Raw genomic sequence first — 20,557 nt, forward strand, 5'->3', positions numbered from 1 at the left:
CTTTACACATATAAACAGAGGAAGGATTGAGCATTCCGAAGACTATAAATAATATGAATTACGAGAGCAGTGTAGCAAGATATGCGGCCTCAAACCTTAGCTGGTCCGTCTTACCCCACCTTCCCCTATATTGCTAAATTGATCCATGTGATAACTCTTCGGAAATCTAAAAAAAATATCCTAAACATTGGCCGTGCAAGTATACACCGACCTGCGCAAAAGTGACATATAGAAATGTCAAACAGCTCTCCTTTCCAACTTCCAAGATCGCCGCAGTCTGTATCAATTAGCCCCACTCATATAAAATAGTTCCACCTTACACCTATATTAAAACTGACTAGAATAAGGCATAATGAATGAATCGCTCCGATCCACCATATTTCGGGCGAGTTATTCGTGAAAATTTGGGTCCATCTCGCCCCCACCTACCCCATAAAGTGCTTAACCCGCGACGGGCCGGGGGGTGTTTGAATACCCCCTGCGCTTTTCGCAGATATCTCAAAAAACGCCCGCCGTTTTTGGCACACCTGTTCATGCATCTTTTTCACACATGTTGTGAAAATTTCAGACCCAGGGCTCTCAAGGTCAGGTCACCAGGTCAGGTCAAGTGATCTCACCTCAGAAAAGGTTTCAATCCTCGTCATAGCTACACCGACTGAACGATCGCCTTGAAAGTTAACGCGATGGATAAGGGTAACAGTATGCACAAAATGTATATCTCGGAATGTTTATCGGTTACCTAAGGTCAGGTCAATTTTGCGACCTCTCCATTATAAGTCAATGGGAGAAAATTGAAATGCGCTTCTTTTGGACGAATAATGTTCAAAACCCCCATAAACATCAATTCATAAGTAAACATGACACACTGAATCGGAAAAATGCACCTGTGACCCCTCTGTGTGTCCTGAGGTCATCTCAGGTCATGAACGGTCACCAGCAGTTTTTTGGCTATAACGTTTGATAAAGACGTGCTAGAGCGATGACAACACGTCAGATGTATTCAGCTCGACGATACGGATCGACTGATATGAAACATGACCCTTTCCGGTCAGGTCATGACCTTGACCTGAGGTCAAATTTTCAAAGTGACCTTTCAAGGTCAGCGAATAGGTCATTAGACGCGTCTCGACGAGAGGAACACGATGCTGGCAAAGTAATGTCGTGGCTTGCTTGAATCTAAAGTTATTACCGAAAAACTGTTTTTTGGTGAAAGCGGCTATTTTTACGGTTTTTGCTCACTGGAGGCTAAACCGTTGACCTGAGGTCAAATCTGTGAACTATGTCCAGAAAGGTCTGTAAAAGGGCTATCGAATGCGCTTTTCTGCGGTGCTGTAGCTCTATTGGTTCCCGAGTTAGCCGTTGGCAGTTTCCAAAGTTGTTAAATTGACTACATTTGACCTTTGATGACCTCTGGCGACCTGACCTTTGACCTGACCCAAAAAAGACTGAAGTGTTTTCGTCCTTATTTTTTGACGCTCTTTCGAATGACGCTTACTGCGTGTCGCTACGTGGCCCAGGAGCCGAGTTAGACGGGGGGGGGGGTGTTCAGACACCCCCCCCCGGCCCGGCGCGGAAGTCGCGGAGCACCGGCCCGGCGCGGGTTAAGTGTTAGCCTGCGTGCCGCTAGGGGGCATAAGGCTGCCCCCCCTCCTTACGTTTTGTATGCCATCTCCGAAACCTGATAAGATATGAACTTAAAGACTTTGTATAGCTTCAAATGAATACCTAGGCCGTCTTTGAGCCTTTGAGGAATGTTTGGTGGTTGTAGCGCTGAAGGTGACGTTACAGTGACGTCATTTTTTTTCGATGTGGAGCATTTCTGATATAACTGAGCATGAAACGCAACGGTAAATGAACTTAACAGCACCTGCTGTCATCCTGACACATCTAAGTACACTTTAAACTATTTCCTGACCAGTGATCGGTTTTATATACTCGGTCCTTTTTATCGGATTAATGTGAGAGGAAACTAGCAAACGCCAATCATTTATTTGGACGTCTTATGTCACTGTGACGTCATTTCAAATGGGATCGACGCCAAATTTGGATACAAGTTCGGGTATCTATTCAGAAATATGCGTGCAAGGTTTTGTTTCGTTAACTCTTTGCATTGCGACGATATCGTCGCAGAATTGAAGGGGGAATTAGTTGTCCATCTCAGCGCGGCCGGCTTGTGACGCGGAGGCCCAGCGGCCGCCGGGTTAGTTTTTAACCCTCGCCGGACCTATTGGTTTTCTACATACGCGCCGGCCGAGGGGGGGGGGGGGGCGGGTACGACCCCCCCCTCGCCGTTTCGCCCCTGGTGGAGCTAGCGCGTCGCGGAAAAAACGAGCGTGTGCGCCGTTACGAGACGCAGAGATTGGTACCCAATTTTAAGGTCCTAGGTCAACCGGTGACCTCTGAGGTCAGGTCAAGTGCCCCAAGGTACGGTTCAGTTTTTGGTGAATAACTTCGCAAAAAACGGCCGCAGAGCGCCGATTTTGGCAGCATCGTGTTCGTCTCGCTCAGGCGCGTCGAATGGTATACTTTTTATCCGGGTCAGGTCAACTTGGGGTGTTGACCTCAGGTCAAGGTCAGGTCAGCACCCCCAGGTCACGAAGTTGGTCGAAAGAGGTCATGTCGCATATCATTCGATTCGGCAGGTCTTCCTGAGTCCATTGGTGGCTTTTCCGACTCGCTAGCTCAATTTGATCAAGAGTTATTGACGAAAAACTAATATGACCTTGATGACGTCATAAATGACGTCACGCAAGGTCAACATTGCAAAAGTGACGCATCTAACCTTGCAAGGAGTGCATAAAATCACGATTCTGTGTGCTTGAGATAGTTGGAGATCGTTCCCGGCGCCAGAATAGCAGTTTTCATTTTTCCCCATTGACTTATAATGGTGAGGTCACGAAAATAACCTGACCTCATATGACCTTTAGGAAAAATCCGAGATATACAAGTTGTGAGACTCATAATGGATACTAGATCCTGCAAGTTTCATTTCCCTGTGACATCTCCTCTGGCAGTGAGGGCGTTGCGAAGTTGCGACATCTGAAGACCGTGCAGAGGTTCACTTATGACGTCATAGGTCAGTGACCTGACCTGACCCAAAAATGCGGTTGGTGTCAAAAGATGCGGCTTGGATCAAAGGTCAGGTATGCCAAGTTTCAGCTCTCTATCGCCAGCGTGTTCGGAGCTATCGCGAAAAAACCCTATGGGGGGGGCGGCACCCGCCCCCCCCCCCCCTCAGCCGGCGAGGGTTAACCCTAGAACGCCTAGGGGGGGGGGTTGTATCAACCCCCCCCCCCTGAGGTTTTTTCGAAGTGCACGCTAAACGGCTTGTCGTAGCGGGCTGAAATTTTCAATACCCTCTGGGACAACCTTTGCGCATCTTTTGCCGAAAAAAAAATTGATCGGGTCATGTCAGGTCACGGAGTTATGGCGTCATAAGAGGTACAGCCTCCGGCCGACAGTTACCAAACGTGTGCGCCGAATCCCTAGGTTTTCTGCCGGTGATACCCACATTGTTTGATGGATCATGATGAAACTTCCCATGCATGTTGGGGCAAGCATTGGCTATCGTGTGGTGCAAGAAAATTGACCGGGTCAGGTCAGGTCACGGAGCTATGACGTCACAAGAGGAACAGCGTCCGGTACTATTTTTGAAAAGCGCCCGAACCACTATTTTGCTAATTCTTGTCACCTCAATGGGAATATGCAGCAATATTAGCTTCTATAGGGAGCAAATGGACCTCCCAAATCCAAAAATACAATCAGATTTCAAAAATTTAAATTTTGATTTTTCGAGTTTCTGCCGCCGACTGTGACCTTGCCGACTTCCGGCGCTCCCAACGCGCCATTTTTAGAGCTAGGGAAACGAAATACATACCAAACGATAGAGAATTGATCAAGGAACACGATAGTGAAGGTTTCAAGTCGATATCTCCCACCGTTTTGCCGCAATCGCCGCGGAAATTTGAAAAAGTTTGATTTTTTCGGAAAATTTGACCTTTGACCGGTCATAAGTAGGTCAAATGTTGACCTAGGACCCAAAAATATGCCACCAATCGCGAGATCTCGTTGAGAGCAATCCGTTGGTTTTTTTCCGCTAAGCTCTACGACCTTCCGTTTCGAAACGCCAGGGGGGGGGTCGTAACAACCCCCCCCTAGTCGTTCGTGTTATGAGAAATGGCCTGGTCGTGCGAGGGTTAAAATGCCTTTAGTCTTAGCCCGCGCCCCATTGGGGGGGGGGGGGCTATTCACAGCCCCCTCTCGTTTTCTGCAATAACTTCAAACCTCTAGACGTATCGACGCCAAACTTTCAGTATCTTCGGCTGTATCACTTTGACACCTTGTGTCAAAATATAAACTTTGCAGCTATAATAGGTCGGCCGGATATGACGTCAGAGTGACGTCGTGTTCGGCCGATTTCGACGCAAAACATTGAACCACGGCAATCGCTCCCAAGAGCTCAGTTTCTAAGCTACATAGATCCTATTTCTTTGCTTGAGATGACTAAGAATGGAGTGAGCTATCAGACTGATATCTCAGATTTTCAAAGTTTCGAAAATTTCGAAAAGATATATTAGGATTCAAAACTTATATAGGTATTATTTCTTATATAGTTTATTATTTACTTATATAGTTTTCTTTCAAAAAGTTTTTAAGTTTTCGAAAAAATGGCATATACGAGTATGTGATAGAACACATGCTTATGACTTACTGTAGCAAGTTGTAGCCAGATATCTTCTAGAATAGCCAAGTTATACGCATTATAGCAAAACTTTTCACAATTATAAATTTTTTAATCATTTTTAGCACGCATTTGTCGACATCGTACACCAATATAGATAGCGCCATCGTGTTTCTGAGCTCAAAATGCATCCGATAGATACGTTTGTTTGAAAAATAAACTTTAAAATTCGACCATTTTTGCCTGAAAGTGACCCGACCTAAGCTAAAATCAACTCAAAATTGCCTCGAATGACATAAACAACATCGAACTCAAAATATATGGCCTAAATGGATCATACAGTAAAGCAAATGACACTTGTCCGATGCGTGATATAAGATTTGCGTGACCTATGATGACCTGACCCTGGCCTGAAAATCAAAGTACAAGTTTGGCACTCTCAGGGTATCTAAAGCATCTGTTCACGAGTGTGTAAGCCAAAAATGAGCCTGATCTGACTTGTAAACCGGCGGCCAGAGCCCAAAATGTGAACAAGCCAAACATCGATATTTTTTACTTTGACATGACCTGGGACGTCATCGGTGAACTCGATGTCAATTAAATTAGGTTTCGCTCGACAGCTTTTTCCTGGGCTATCAGACGTCGTTTGAATTTTGCCGACTGGCCCAGTAATTTGTTTCTGACTTAGAAGGGGGGGGGGTTACGAATAGCCCCTCCCCAGTAGGGCGCGTAATACACATACCCCAGTGGGGCGCGGGTCAATCCATATTAACCCTCGCCGGACCTATTGGTTTTCTACATACGCGCCGGCCGAGGGGGGGGGGGCGGGTACGACCCCCCCCCCTCGCCGTTTCGCCCCTGGTGGAGCTAGCGCGTCGCGGAAAAAACGAGCGTGTGCGCCGTTACGAGACGCAGAGATTGGTACCCGATTTTAAGGTCCTAGGTCAACCGGTGACCTCTGAGGTCAGGTCAAGTGCCCCAAGGTACGGTTCAGTTTTTGGTGAATAACTTCGCAAAAAACGGCCGCAGAGCGCCGATTTTGGCAGCATCGTGTTCGTCTCGCTCAGGCGCGTCGAATGATATACTTTTTGTCCGGGTCAGGTCAACTTGGGGTGTTGACCTCAGGTCAAGGTCAGGTCAGCACCCCCAGGTCACGAAGTTGGTCGAAAGGGGTCATGTTGCATATCATTCGATTCGGCAGGTCTTCCTGAGTCCATTGGTGGCTTTCCCGGCTCGCTAGCTCAATTTGATCAAGAGTTATTGACGAAAAACTAATATGACCTTGATGACGTCATAAATGACGTCACGCAAGGTCAACATTGCAAAAGTGACGCATCTAACCTTGCAAGGAGTGCATCAAATCACGATTCTGTGTGCTTGAGATAGTTGGAGATCGTTCCCGGCGCCAGAATAGCAGTTTTCATTTTTCCCCATTGACTTATAATGGTGAGGTCACGAAAATGACCTGACCTCATATGACCTTTAGGAAAAATCTGAGATATACAAGTTGTGAGACTCATAATGGATACGAGATCCTGCAAGTTTCATTTCCCTGTGACATCTCCTCTGGCAGTGAGGGCGTTGCGAAGTTGCGACATCTGAAGACCGTGCAGAGGTTCACTTATGACGTCATAGGTCAGTGACCTGACCTGACCCAAAAATGCGGTTGGTGTCAAAAGATGCGGCTTGGATCAAAGGTCAGGTATGCCAAGTTTCAGCTCTCTATCGCCAGCGTGTTCGGAGCTATCGCGAAAAAACCCTATGGGGGGGGCGGCACCCGCCCCCCCCCCCCTCGGCCGGCGAGGGTTAAGGAGATAAGCTGAATATTTAGGTACTCCATTTCGCTTTTGCAGTCCACAGTGGAAGACCCTATATCTTGTCATGTGTCATGCATTGCACATTGCTCCCCATGAGTGTCACGGGTGACACCCTCCACAAAGCTGATCCTCTGACAAGGCCACTGCAGCTCGGTGCCGATAGTCTGTGCCGATAAATTTACCGATAGAAAGACTGCGTAGCATGCAAACGTCAATCGCCTGTTGACATCTATCCGCCTTATGATGCATAAAGACATCTGTTGCCGGTGCAGTGTTTGTTCGGGTCACAGCAAAGGAATTTTACAAACCTGAGCTAGGTATAGTTAGGTAATACTAGTGGACTTTGGAACCCACAAGGCTTTGTGCAAATTACCTACCGGGTGGCCCAGAAAGAACGTTTCCAATTTTAGCCCGACCGGGCCCGAGGGGTAATCCCAACCACCACAGCCCGGTGGGATGTTTTTGCCTCCCCCCCCCCCTTCTACATAACTCCGTAAATATGGGAGCTACGCAAACAAATGCGGCACCAAACGAAAATTATTTAGGAGACAATTCTCCTATGAAGCACCTACAATTTTTGACATCAGGTCAATTTTCAAGGTCAGAGAGAGGTCATTTGTCAAGGTCAAAGGCAAAAACCGGCATATGTGTAGTGATAACAAAGCAAGTGTTTCAAATGACGGCAGGATGTATAAAACCGGCAAAATGGGTGTCAAACGAAAGAAGAGAATCTGAGGATTCCGATGATGTACCCAACATTCAAGGTTAGGGTCAATGTCACGCTCAAAACTGACGTCAAATAGACTCGATACCTCAAAATTTGCACTTTTTCGTATATCGTGTTTACTAGATTCCAAGAGGTTTTGAAATGTTTTGAAACTTACCAGTTCTCTATTTGTGGTTCATCTCACGATACAAAGCTGCTCCAAGTTCATGGTCAAGGACGAGTATCTTTGTTAGAGACTATTTCACTGATTAAAGCTAGCTATAACAATTAACACAATCTTACCTACCTGAGGCTATAATTGAAAGCTTAGAGCAAAAGGGATGTCAGATTCGTGACCAGCGGCTATGAATCTATCATATACGACTTTTCATGTGTCAAGATCAACCAAAGGTCATTCGAGGATACTTGAAGCCAACATAAAACTTGGCCTTTTCCAAACAGAATATATGTCATTCGACGCGGCTTGACAAGACGAATGCGTTGGTACCAGTGACCCACTGCCGTAGCTCTAGAACCATTTTTGTTAGAAGTTATTCGCGAAAAGAAAACTAAACCTCCACCTCGGTGTCGTTGATCTGACCTCTGATTTCAGGTCACCAAAACTATTTTTGGTATTGTTCTAGTCAAATGCTACACAGCCGTGCTCGTAATTTGTCTTTCTCTCTAAAACTATATTTTTGGCACCTCTTTAAAGATCACGTCTCTGGCGCCGAAGTTTGATGTGCAGGGGTCTAGACCTGTGACGTCATCAAGGAAGCTAGGCCAAAAACTTTTGCGCTCGAAGATGTCAAATGGATGGGAGAAAAGGTGCTGAAAGCCTCACTTTCCTATCCCTAAGCGTTCGGGAGCTATGGCTAATATTCGCCAGGTGGGGGGCGGCAAAAAACTTCCACCGGGCCTGCGAGAGTGAAATATACTAATACATTTCTAGTAAAACGATGAAAATACAACATTTGAAATTCGAAGAGTCAATGCTGCACATGTTTCTAGTAAATGGTGTGATTTTTATGCTATTCGGTGGATCACTGAGAATATTTGTGTTTCAATCATGTCATGAAGAAGTTACTTTTTTGCTCAGACGTTCACTAGAAGTACACGCACGTGAATGGGTCACTTTCATCCCGGCGCCACTGTCTGGAGCCATGACTTCGCACTGGCTCATCATCTCTATTTATAGTCACCGTGATCATCTCATTGTAGGGTGACACGTTCTCTCAGGCCGATGGCTCTCTGGAAGTGGCACCCACGTAGCACCAATGTCAGAAGGAGTTTCCAGTGTTATAACCATATTCAGCTGGCTCAAATGCTCTGTTGGTTAGTGATCCTAGGAAAGGTAGCTTTTCAACCAGTTTTTTTTTTGTCGTCTACCGGCATGCAGCTTTTCAGCGGGTATTATTTGATCTTCTGGCAAGAACCATGGTTTATTTTCCCTTACAGTCGATTGATTGTTGCATCTTCTTGGAATGTCGGTGTTCAGAAGCAAGCTAAGCGCCGTTCCACTCTTACCTCTCGAAACAGGACTTGGTGTTGAAACGAATGGCATCCATGGGCATCATTTTTTGGCTTAGTATTTTAATATTTGACACACCTTCTATAAGTAAGACCATGCAGGCGCGGATCCAGGGGGGGGGGCGACGGGGGCGGCCGCCCCCCCCCGCCATCCGAAAAAGGCGCCCATATCCCGCGGCAGAGAGGGCGCCCCGAGCAGAAGAGCGGCGACACAGCAAAGGTTCAGCAGAAATAGGGCGCCTCCAGCAGAAGTTGGGCTCACCAAGCAGGAGAGTGACGCCCAATTGCCTATTCCCAGCAGATGAGAGTCGCCCCAGCAGCAGATGGGCGCCCCCAGCAGCAGATGGGCGCCCCCAGCAGAAGAGGGCGTCTCGTTACAAGAATATAAAATACCTTCTGTTCAAGAGGGGCGCCCCTGGCAGCGGAAGGGCACCCTTAGCAGGAGACGTGTCCCCCTGAAGAGGAGCGACTGACGCCCCAGCAAAAGGAGAGAGGCGCCCCCATTCCGAGAAGAGGGGCGCCCTGACAGCAGCTGGGCGCCCCAGCAAAAAAGGAGCCCCATAATAAGAAAATGGGTGCCACTGGCAGAAGAGGGGCGCCCCAGCAGAAGAGAGGGGTCTCCAGCAGGAGACGGGCGCCCCAAGCAGAAGAGGGGCGCCCCAGCAGAAGAGAGGCGCCACAGCAAAAGTTAATCAGAAATAGGGAGCCTCCAGCAGAGGTTGGGCCCGCCAAACAGGATATGGGCGCCCCATTGACAATATCCGGCAGAAGACAGACGCCCCAGCAGCAGATGGGCGCCCCCGGTAGAAGAGGGGCGCCCCATTACAAAAAGAAAAGGAGTATATTCTACCAAGAGGGGCGCCCCTGAGTCTGACGACAGCGGAAGGGCAACCCCAGCAGAGGGGCGGTGCCCCAGTAAAAGGAGAGGTGTGCCTCGTTCCAAGCAGCAGAGGGTCGCCTCGCCCCAGAAAAAAAAAACAGGAGCCCCATAAGAAGAAAAGGGGTGCCTCTGGCAGAAGAGAGACGTTCCCCGCAGTGGAAGGGCGCCCCCACAAGAGAGGCGTCTCCAGCAAAAGAGAAGTGCCCCCTGCAAGAGAGGGGCACCCCACCAAAAGTTGGGCAGAAGTGGGGCGCCTTCAGCAGAATTTGGGGTCGCCCAACAGCCAACAGGAGAGGGCCGCCCTATTCACAGTAGAAAAAGACTCCTCAGCAGCAAAGGGGCGCCCTAACAGAAAAGGTGCACTCGTAGTAGAAGTGGGACGCATCAGGAAGAAGAGGGGCACTTCTATGAGTTCTAGCAGAAGATGGGCGTCCCAGATAAGTGGGCAGCCTACAGCAAATTGGTCGTTCTTAGAAGGAAGAAATGAGGCGACTTAAGCAAAGTGGGTCTCTCCATAATGGATTAGGCGATCCAAGCAGAGGTTGGGCGCCCCCAGGAAGTGAGGCATACCAGCATAAGTGAGACGCTTCCAGAAAAAGGAGGGGGCATCACCGGGAGAAGAAGGACTGCACCAGTAAATGGAGGCCACCTTTTTGCTAATATCTTTTGCTAGAGTAGCGGTGCCCATCTACGACTTTTAACCCGTGCCGTGCTGGTGGTCTGAGTTTTCCATGTCCTGCTCGGGAGGGGGGGGGGGGGGCACACTCCCTCGTCTAACTCGGCTCCTGGGCCGCGTAGTGACACGCGATAAGCGGCATTCGAAAGATCGTCAAAAAACAGGACGAAAACAAAACGGTCATTTTTAGGCCAGGTCGAATGTCAGGTCACCAGAGGTCATCAAAGGTAAAATGTTGCCTGTTTCAACATTCTTCCGTTTTCGAAGCAGCGGCACATAACTCGGAAACCACTAGAGCTATAGCGCCGCAGAAAAGCGCATTCGATAGCCCTTTTAAAGGTGTTTCTGCAAGCTGCGCTCAGATTTGACCTCAGGTCAACGGTTTAGCCTTCAGAGGGCAAAAGACTCTAAAAATAGCCTTTTTACGAACAATGTTTTCCTGCAATAACTTTTGACTCAAGAGAGTCTCGACATTACGTTTGCCAGCATTGCGTTTCTGTCGTCGAGACACGTCGAACAAACTAAAGATTGACCTTATGAAAGGTAATTTTGAGAATTTAACCTCAGGTCAAGATCATGACCTGACCGGGAAAGGTCATGCTGCATAGCAGTCGATGCGTATCGTCGAGCTGAACACAACTGAGGTGTTTTTATCGCTCTAGCTTGAATTCATCAAAAGTTATTAAAAAAAACTGCTGCGGACCTTTCATGACATGGGATGACCTCTGGGACATAATGAGTGGTCACACTAGGTGCAATGTTCTTATTCAGTGTGATAATTTTATATGTATCCCAATGCTTGATATTGTCTAGAATGGCGCTCGTCCAAAAGAGATGCTTTTCAGTTTTATCCCAAAGACCAACCTACCTAATGGAGACGTCGCACAACTGACCTGACCTTAGGTCACAGATATCGAAATTCCGAGATATACATTTCATGAACAGTGTTGCTTTCATCAATCGCTGAAAGGTTCAAAGCAATCGTTCAGTCGGTATAGCAATGGTAAGCATTTGAACTTTTTCTTAGGCTAGGTCACTTGGCATAAGCTGGTGACCTGACCTTCCATGACCCGCGTCAGACATTTTTGCAACATGTGCAAAAAAGATGCATGATAAGGTATGCTGAAAATGGCGGCGCTGCGCGCAGCAGTTTTTCAGATATTTGCGAAAAACCTGAGGGGGAGCGCGATAACGCCCCCTAGCACGCCGCGGGCTTTTAGCTCCCGATTTTGACGGTTTGGTGCCCCCTTTGTATGGAGCGCCCCCGGATTGCCAGGTCGCCCCTATCTCGACTTGCCGCCCCCCCCCCTCCCGAAAATTCCTGGATCCGCCCCTGAGACCATGTAAGACAAAGGAAAAAATGGCAACACACGTGCTGGTGTCATTCACTGCTCTATTTTCCTAGGATTTTATAGCATGATACGTCTAAACCAAACATAATCGTGGTTAGTCATGGTTCAGGATCAGCAAAAAAAGCAAAAACTTGTCACTTTATTTGTGGAATAAAGTGTGCTAGCATGAAAATGAATAAGTCGGATCTTGCAGCTGAATTATATCGAAAAAGGATGGTGGCGTTTGAAAGTCAACTCCCACCTCGCTCATAGCATCTCACGATTAAACAGTCTCGCATCACGCTTCTTTTTGTGAATCAATTAAACGGATGTCTGAGCCATTACGATGGTTGGCAATAATCGACCATCAGATTCGAATTCAGAGTCGAATTGCCGTCCCACTCTCGTCCGAGCGCCGTCCCACTCAAACTTTCGCCCAATTTCGGTACACCACCGTATAATTGTAAGAACTGTCCAAATTCGACCAAACATCGTCCAAATCCCGTACAAGTCCTGTCCAACTCCCGTGAAACTCCCCTCCAGCCACAAGCGTCCTTTTCATTTTCCTGGCATATCCCATCGAACTGCTATAGCGCCGTCTGCAGCTTTCATCCAGCTCCCGATTAACTTCCACCCCAACTGCAGACAATTTTGCAGATTACCGGCAGACCCTTGTTCACCTTCCTCTGGTATCCCATCCGAATTCGTTCAAATGCTAACACTGTCCACATTGTAGCTCCCGCCCAACTCGTGTTTAACTCTCATCAAACTCCAGTTTAACTCCCTCATCGCGTAGGTTGGTCAGCCCAGCCTCTGTCGGTGGAGGGCCGCCACGTCAGCATTCCGTATCCCAGCACGGCGTGTTCCGGGCCGGACGATAAGATAACGTCGTCACAACTCCTCGGTGGCAGGGCAGCGCCAGCCCCCTCCCCGGTGTAAGTACCGGTGAAATGTTCACCTCCAGACTCCCACAGCATGCCGGTGGGGCGGGGCGCAGACGGCGCCGGCCTCCGCTGGCGGAGAGTGGGACCTACGAGAGCCCCTGGCGTGTCGGGCGCGGACAGAGGGGTCCGGCGGGGTCCTCAGGGCGCAGGGCAGCCGCCGCGGCTCCGGCGGCGTGGTCCGTATCGCTCCTACACTGCTAATCCCCGCCGAGTCAACAGCTCGCTATCGCCGCCGTGCCGATAGCGACACGCCATTTTGAACGAGTCGTCAGTTGCCGCTGGCTGCCGGTATCCTGCGGCTACACGGCGGCGGAGAGCTACTGAGGAGTCTGCGGAGGGCGACTGAGGAGTCTGCGGAGGGCGACTGAGGAGTCGGCAGAGGGCTACTGAGGACCAGCGTGGTGTCAGGGACTGGCCGACTGCAGGACTGACGGTGGCCGCGCGGGACGTCAGCCATGCTGCTGCGGTGGCGAGGAGCGGCGGCAGGTGGGTGCACGGACGGGTGCAGACTGCAGACCGCTCGGCACAGGGCAGGTCCGAGCAGTCGGGCAGAGCTGGGCAGGCTGGCTGGTGTCTGCGTTTTGCTAGCCGTAGCTTCCATAAGCGTTGGATGACCTTGATATTTGCACACCTTGCATTTGATCCAAGCCAGCTCTTTTGAAACCAACTACATTTTCAGGTGAAGTCAGCTCACTGATCTATAACCCCATAAGCAAACCTTTGCGTGGTCCTAAGATGTCGTAGCTTCTTGGAAGCCTTCAATGCCCAAAGAGCTTTTGCAGGGAGATAAAACTTACAAGGCTCAGTAACCTCCTGAGGCCTAAGAACTTGTCCGTCTGGGATTTTTCCTTAACCTGCGCCGTCAATTATCAGATGTCTTTTCGCATATGCTATGAAAATTTCAGACCCGGGTCATTCAATGTCAGGTCACCAAGTCGCGACCTTACGCCAGGAAAAGTTTTAACGCTCGCCATAGCTATACCGACTGAACGAATTACGATCGCTTTGAATCTTTCAACAACTGATACCTAAATGTAACAGTGTATATAAAATGTATGACTAGGAATTTTGATGTCTGTGACCTAAGGTCAGACAAATTTCACGAACTCTTCATTTTAACCCGCGCGGGGCTGGGGTCTCCAGCCGAACGCGCGGGGCTGGGGGGGGGGGTAAATTTTACCCCCCCCCCCCTGTTATCTCCCGAACTAATGGTCCGATTTGGAAAATTCAAACGCCAATCGAAAGATCTCATCACGAACAACTAAAACATGTACTTAATTTTAAGTTTGAGGTCAAGGTCAAGGTCAGGTCAAGGGTACAAATTGCACGTTCCTACAGTAACGGCCTTACACCGTAGTTGCCTAAGAATGGAGTCATGGACTGAGACTGATTGCCCAAAACGTGTTATTAGGCTACCAAGACAATATTCGTTGCATACAATATCATTCAGAGGTCAAGGTCAAGGTCAGGTCAGGTCAGGTCAGGTCAGGTCACCAAAAACAAAATATAGAAAAAGGCATGTGCGACACATGTTTTATGGGTCATTTTACTCATAGAATTCAATAGGCACACTCAATAAGTGATATGGACCACCTCTGGATGAATTTCAGGTCGAGGTCAGGTCAAGTGAGGTCAAATTTTGAAGTTGGTTGTTAAGGCCTAAAAAGGTGTCTATCTGATGCAGTTTTTCACGACGAATCGAATGGTGCTATTTTTGTTTCCGTACGAGGTCTAGAACTTCCAAAAACGTCATTTTTCAAAAATTTGTGTGTCGTGACGTCATAAAATTTTGAATAACTCCCACATTTTTGAACCAATTCTTCTAAAGATTGGCATGTAGGTGCACATAGACCATTTCTCTGACATATATTCCGATTTTTCGGTACACTCAAAATTTTGGATTTTATAATTATTTTCCTAAAAAAGTTAGTTCTTTGAAAAAATTGGGCCAAAATCCAAAATTTTCAAAAAAAACCGAGATAGCAATTTGATAGACAAAGTAGAATTACGTATAACCTTTTTATTACGTCTTGATTCCTTTAACCCGCGCACCGACGGGGGTCTGCGCCAACTTAGTTCCGACGGGGGGGGGGGCGGATAACCGCCCCCCCCTGAGATCTCGAGAACGAAGCAAGATAGCGACAAGCGGTAAACGGCATCGGATACGCACGGTCAAGATCTACAATTTTTACTAAGGTCATTTTCAGGTCAGGTCAAAGATGACGTCACAGGGGTCGAAAAATGCAAAATGGCGGCGCTAGATATGGAGAGAGTTTTTCTCGAATAACTTTCGAATTAGTCAAGATAGGAGCAAACTAAGGGCATCATCGTGATCCTCTCGTCAATCCGCATCGAATGATATATATGTTGACCTCGAAAGGTCAAGGTCAAAGGTTGACCTCAGGTCACGTGACCTCGAGGTCATCATGTATATCATTCGATGCGTCTTGACGAGCTGAACACAATGAGACCATCCACGCGGCTGTATCTTGTTCCTGTACGGAGTTATTGGCCAAAAACCTTTCGTGACCTTTGATGACGTCACATGACCTCACAGCTGCTCAACAGCAAAACAGACCTCAAGGTAGTGAAGGTTGATCGTATATGAAGTCATGTATGGTATATGGGGCCATTCCGACCCGTTTTAGTGGTAAAAATAGGGAGTTGATTTTTCCCCCATTGACTTATAATGGGGAGGTCGCGAAATTGACCTGACCTTAGGTCACCGATATCAAAATTCCGAGATATACAAATTGTAGTTACTAATGACCTTATAACATCCTGCGACTTTCAAAGGCCTCCGACATCTACTGTAGCTCTGGCACGGTGACAAAGTTGCAAAAAAGTGACTTGAGGTTGGGTCATTCAAAGTGACCTGGTGACCTGACCTTAAAAGGTAGGAGGTTCAAACTTGCACACCATGTGTAAAATTGATGAGGGAATAGTCATACCAAATTTCGCGGCGCTACGCGCCGCGGTTTTCCCGCTATCCGCGAAAAACCTCAGGGGGGGCGGATATCCGCCCCCCCCCGTCGGTGCGCGGGTTAAAAATGAAGATGTTAGCGGCGTTTGAAATTTTGCCGTTTTTGAGGCGAAAATAGCGAACATGACGTCACGAAAACGTCAATTTCTCAAAAAATGTCCGACGGATTTCGCTCAAATTTTCAGGGAACGTGTCAAATTGATGTAAAAAAAGGTACTAAAAGTTGTTTTTTGAGATATTGCAATAATTCGCGAGGGGGGGGGGGGGGTAAAAAAACCCCAGCCCCGCGCGGGTCAATCGGAGAAAACTGTACTACGCCTTTTTTGGACGAAATTCAAACTAAACACTCTCAAACACCCAGTCATAAGTAAAAATGACACACGGAACCGGAAATGGCACCCGCGACCTCTCCTTATGTCTCTGAGGTCATTTCAGGTCATGAAAGGTCACCAGCAGTTTTGTACTTTTGATAGAGATGCGCTAGAGCGGTGAAAACACCCCAGATGTGTTTAGCTCGACGATACAGATCGACTGATATTTATGCAACATGACCTATTCCTGTCAGGTAGGTATGCATGACCTTGACCTGAGGTCAAATTTTTAAAAAGGACTCCTTTTAATGTCAAATTATAGATTATTCGATCGACAAGAGGAACACGATGCTGACAAGATTAATGTTGTGACACTTTTGAGTCAAAAGTTGTTGCAGAAAAAAAAATCGTCAAAATGGCGTTTGGTTTTTGCCCTCTGGAGGCTAGACCGTTGACCTTACATAGTTCAAATCTGAGGGCACCTCCCAGAAAGAAAAGAGGTATCGAATGAGCCTTTCTGCTGCGCTATAGCTTTATTGGCCAGCGCGAGTTATGCGCCGATTTGCCAAAATTGCTGAAGTAGGCAAAATTTGACTTTTCAGGACCTCTGGTGAGCTGACCTTTGACCTGACCTAAGAAATGACTGAGCATTGTTTTCATTATTTTTTATGCTATTTCGAATGCCTCTTACTGCGTGTCGCTACGTGGCCCAGGAGTCGAGTTAGACGGGGGGACGTGAAAACGCTTCCCTCCCCCAGTACGGCATGGGAAACAGCCCACCAGCACGGCGCGGGTTAAAGTCACTTGAGGTCAGGTCATTCACGTGCTCTTACCATTGGGATATTGGCAATGGGAGAAATGCGAAAACTGGTGACGGTGTTTTGGCGCCGGAAATGCTAACACTTTCTCAAGCACATGGAATCGTGATTTCATGTGCGCTTTCCAAGGTCCGATACATAAATTTTGCATCGTTGACTTTTTCACTAATGTCATCGGATTTTTTGTCCAGTCTCTGCGTCTCGTAGCGTCGTACACACTACACACTCGTATTTTTTTCGCCGGGCTCTTGCTCAATAAAAGACGAAACGCGACGGGGTTCTACCAAGGATGTAGAAAACCGTATGTACTATGTATGTAGAAAACCGATAGGTCTGGGGAAAGTTGCTTCTTCGCTAATCGATTGTTCAATGTCCGCCTGATGACGTCTTGGGGCAACAAAAAGCGTTGAATAAGCATTTTAGCAGGAAAAGGCCAATTAGTACACCATGTAAACATTTGCTAGGCCACCATTTTCTATAGTTATATCCCCTTCCAGTGCAAAATTATGTTTAAGCACTTGTATTGTCTCTGCGATGCGAGAAGGCTCTTGGTAACAAGGAAAATAAACATTGATGCAAATATGCTTGTGAAAGGGTAACGTTGAACAAAATGTAAATGTGGGAGATATTGAACGGTGAAATCTCGCGTGACTTGTGTTCGATCACGGTAAAACCTAATGGATGCTCCTGTTCGCACAAAGAACGCCCAGCACATGGGCCATTGAGCCATCCCGCTGCCGAGGCGTTGCGCCATATCTCGGAGCTCGCTCTCTTTGTGTGCCGGCGGCGGAGCAGGGTTCCGGCGGTCACTATCGGGTCGCTGAGGCATGTGTGACTCACTGATAGTAGTCGATAGTGACGGCGATACCTGCCCGGCGCACGGACCACTGAGTCAACGCGGAGGAGAAGGTGCGCGCCTATCTCTGCAGCGCGATGCACCTACCGGGCAGAGACCCGGCACCAGTCCGCGGCCGGGCCAACAGCCGCGGACCTGTGTACCAGTAGCTCCCTGTCTCAGGCGTGTTTCAAGCTATCGCGAAAAAAAAAAAACAACTAAGGGTGGCGGTAACCGACCCTCCGTCGGCCGGCAAGGGTTGAAATAAGCCAACGCTTTAGAAAGGTCAGGCATAACTTTCCCTGTCCTGTATTAGCGTCAGCTATTTTCGGTTGCATTTATGGGATGAAAGAGTTGCTCGGCTGTGAATTGCTACATTTAAGCAATACCTCATTAGACGCGACTTGTGAAGACGAACGTGTTGCTACCACTACACATGTTTGTCTCGACTAAAGGCACCTCTCCTCCCTCCTCTCCCTCTGCTACCATTTTGTTTATGTTTAGACGTGGCTCATTACTGTAATACACTCATACACTGCAAAACATCGCCGGTCCCGTAGCTCAGTCGGTAGAGCGTTGGACTCCGCGTGGTGAGAGCACGCGTTCCCGGTTACAACAGTACGGGTTCGAAGCGCGACGGGCGCTTGACATTTATGGGCCCCATGACAGGTATGGTTGCGGTCGGTGGCAGGCCGCAGCCAGGCGACGTCAGTGAGGGGACCGGCCGTGCGGCGTGCGCGGCTATGTGCGCACGTAAAACTTTGGACTCTAAATTCTGCCATAGAATTAATTGGAATTGCGCGATCGGAGGGTAGAGGGCAGGGTCACCGCAACAAGCTTCGCTTAGCGGTGGCTCTGTCCTTGTGAATCCTTCCTAGCAAAAAGGTTCGGACTAAATTAAAAAAATTACTGAAGATTTGTTACAAAATACGTCGATGTCGGAAAGCTGCCTCTTTTCCAACTAGGGAACGTTCATTAGAATCCGGGTCATAGCTTGTTCATGCGAGAGCGAGTTTACTGCACTCCACTGAAACAAAGTTCGCATTACTCTAATGGAAAGACGGTGTACATGAGTTGCACCACACGAGCCCGTTAGCTATGCAGTATGCACCAAAACATCGTTCTCATATAATTACGATTATAGCATACATGCAGAGCCAATTACACGATGAGGCATGGCCAGCTGTCGCACGCTCCTATACGAGCGACGTATGTACGGGCAGCTATGTTAGATATTCTAGTTGATGGAGCAGCTTGACTGACTTGGATTCTGACTGCGGAAGGCGTAGTGCGGCCTCGACCTCCGCCAGCTCCTATTGCGGGTGTTCCAGCTCTCCCTAGCTGAAAGACGCCGGAGTTGACGGAAGGAGACAAAGGAAAAATAAGAAAGAAAAAAAAACGAAAAACATGAGCGGCCGCCGTCTGACGTGCCACTCACGCACTGGAGGCGCCCTGCGGCCGGCGCAGTGTCCTCGCCAGGCCGGGCGGGCTGTGTTTGCTTACCCGACCGCTGGCGCTTATCTAGCCTCCAATTGGCGCCCGCACCCTCTGTGGCCGGCTCCCTCATATGCCGGGCACCTCCAGGAAACGGGGGGCCGGTTGCACCTCTGACGCCAAGCGTTAACGTATTTTGCACGGAACTGACGTGAAAAGACCATTAACGTTGGCGTCGCCGGCGCCTGCGTGGTGTGATGAGCCTGAACTGAGGGGCCGGACCTACCCGTCTCTTACCTCGGTATCCGGGAGGATTTGGCGTAGTGCGGCCTCGACCTCCGCCAGCTCCTATTGCGGGTGTTCCAGCTCTCCCTAGCTGAAAGACGCCAACGAGACCTGCACGCTTACCGAGCTGTTCTGTTGTGTTTTAGTGCTTCTGCTGGCTGGTGTGGTTTCGGCACTCATCCCAGACAACATCTACCAGTGCTACAAGGATGAAAACTACGAGCTGTTCAACAGGGCCAACAGACAGGTAATCAGGCGGCAGGAGCGAATGTCGGTCACTGGAGACAGGTAAATAGGCGGCAGGAGCGAATGTCGGTCACTGGAGACAGGTAAACAGGCGACAGGAGCGAATGTCGGTCACTGGAGACAGACAGGTAAACAGGCGGCAGCCGGACGAGTGTCGGTCACTGGAGACAGGTAAACAGGCGGCAGAATGTCGGTCACTGGAGACGTGAGCAATGAGCATGCTGCGACAGACTTAAGTCTTATTCTTTGAAATGATCGCATCGTATCGCAGAAAAAGTTAAAAAAAAAACTGAATGTATGGCTGTAATCAGTACATATGTAATGCTGAATGGTTGTTGACTTGATAAAGCAACTCTGATCAATTTTTTGTTCGGTAGGTATCGAATGCTTTGTAGATATCTGAAATCACTCAGTGACTCAGTAAGGATTGGAAGCACACAGGTGTCAAACTACACACCGTAACTAGATAAGCGGCGATTTGTATACAAAAGCTAAAACATTGCTCATTAGAAAAGCGCTTTATATTGAGAAAAAAACGGAGTTTTCAGACAGGATATGGCAAAAGGTTTTTGAGGTTATGCACCGTATTCATAAACCTGTGTTCGTTTTCGTTTTGTGCCGCAGGGTATGTCGATTGACCAGCTGATCGGCCTTATCGAGAAGTTGGAGCACAGTTCACAGGCACAGAACATGTCGCCGCAGCGGATCACCGCCAGCCTGATGCGCCGCTTCCGATACGACGGCATTATCGATCAGGTGAGGTCCGGACTCATTCGGAGAGACCCGACCCGAGTGACCGGTCCAGCGGCGACCCCAGTTAAAACCCATCGTGCGAGGAAGACACCTGATACGGGCTGGCTCCCGCGGCTCCCACCTGCCTATGTATACTCGTATGTCATAGCGCATACCTTTGCGACGTATTTGGCCAGCTTATCGAGTGCATCAGCACTGATTATGATCTGATTCACTTTACTTGTGCAACTGCATGTCCCTATTTGTCATGGGATCCTCGCTCATGATTACACAGTTCACAGCAGCACACTAGTCCTAATCCTTCAAATGGAAAGTGACATACTTTGA

At 48.4% G+C, this 20,557-nt stretch overlaps 1 protein-coding gene across 2 annotated transcripts in view; it reads left to right on the top strand.

Annotated features, from left to right (window-relative positions):
• Nucleotides 1-12,591: 12,591 nt before the first annotated feature.
• LOC122374843 overlaps nucleotides 12,592-20,557 on the top strand; it is a 49,836-nt gene continuing 41,870 nt past the window's right edge. The window contains exons 1-3 of one of the 2 annotated variants that reach the window (XM_043353860.1): nucleotides 12,592-13,051; nucleotides 19,378-19,478; nucleotides 20,102-20,233. In XM_043353860.1, coding sequence (XP_043209795.1) covers nucleotides 13,021-13,051; nucleotides 19,378-19,478; nucleotides 20,102-20,233 — 264 coding nt within the window. In that variant the 5' untranslated portion in view covers nucleotides 12,592-13,020. The remainder of the gene's footprint in view (nucleotides 13,052-19,377; nucleotides 19,479-20,101; nucleotides 20,234-20,557) is intronic. The other variant, XM_043353852.1, reaches the window with a different exon arrangement.

This window comes from Amphibalanus amphitrite, unplaced genomic scaffold (assembly GCF_019059575.1).
Source record: "Amphibalanus amphitrite isolate SeventyFive unplaced genomic scaffold, NRLGWU_Aamphi_draft 000040F_arrow, whole genome shotgun sequence".
NCBI classification, from domain to species: domain Eukaryota; kingdom Metazoa; phylum Arthropoda; class Thecostraca; order Balanomorpha; family Balanidae; genus Amphibalanus; species Amphibalanus amphitrite.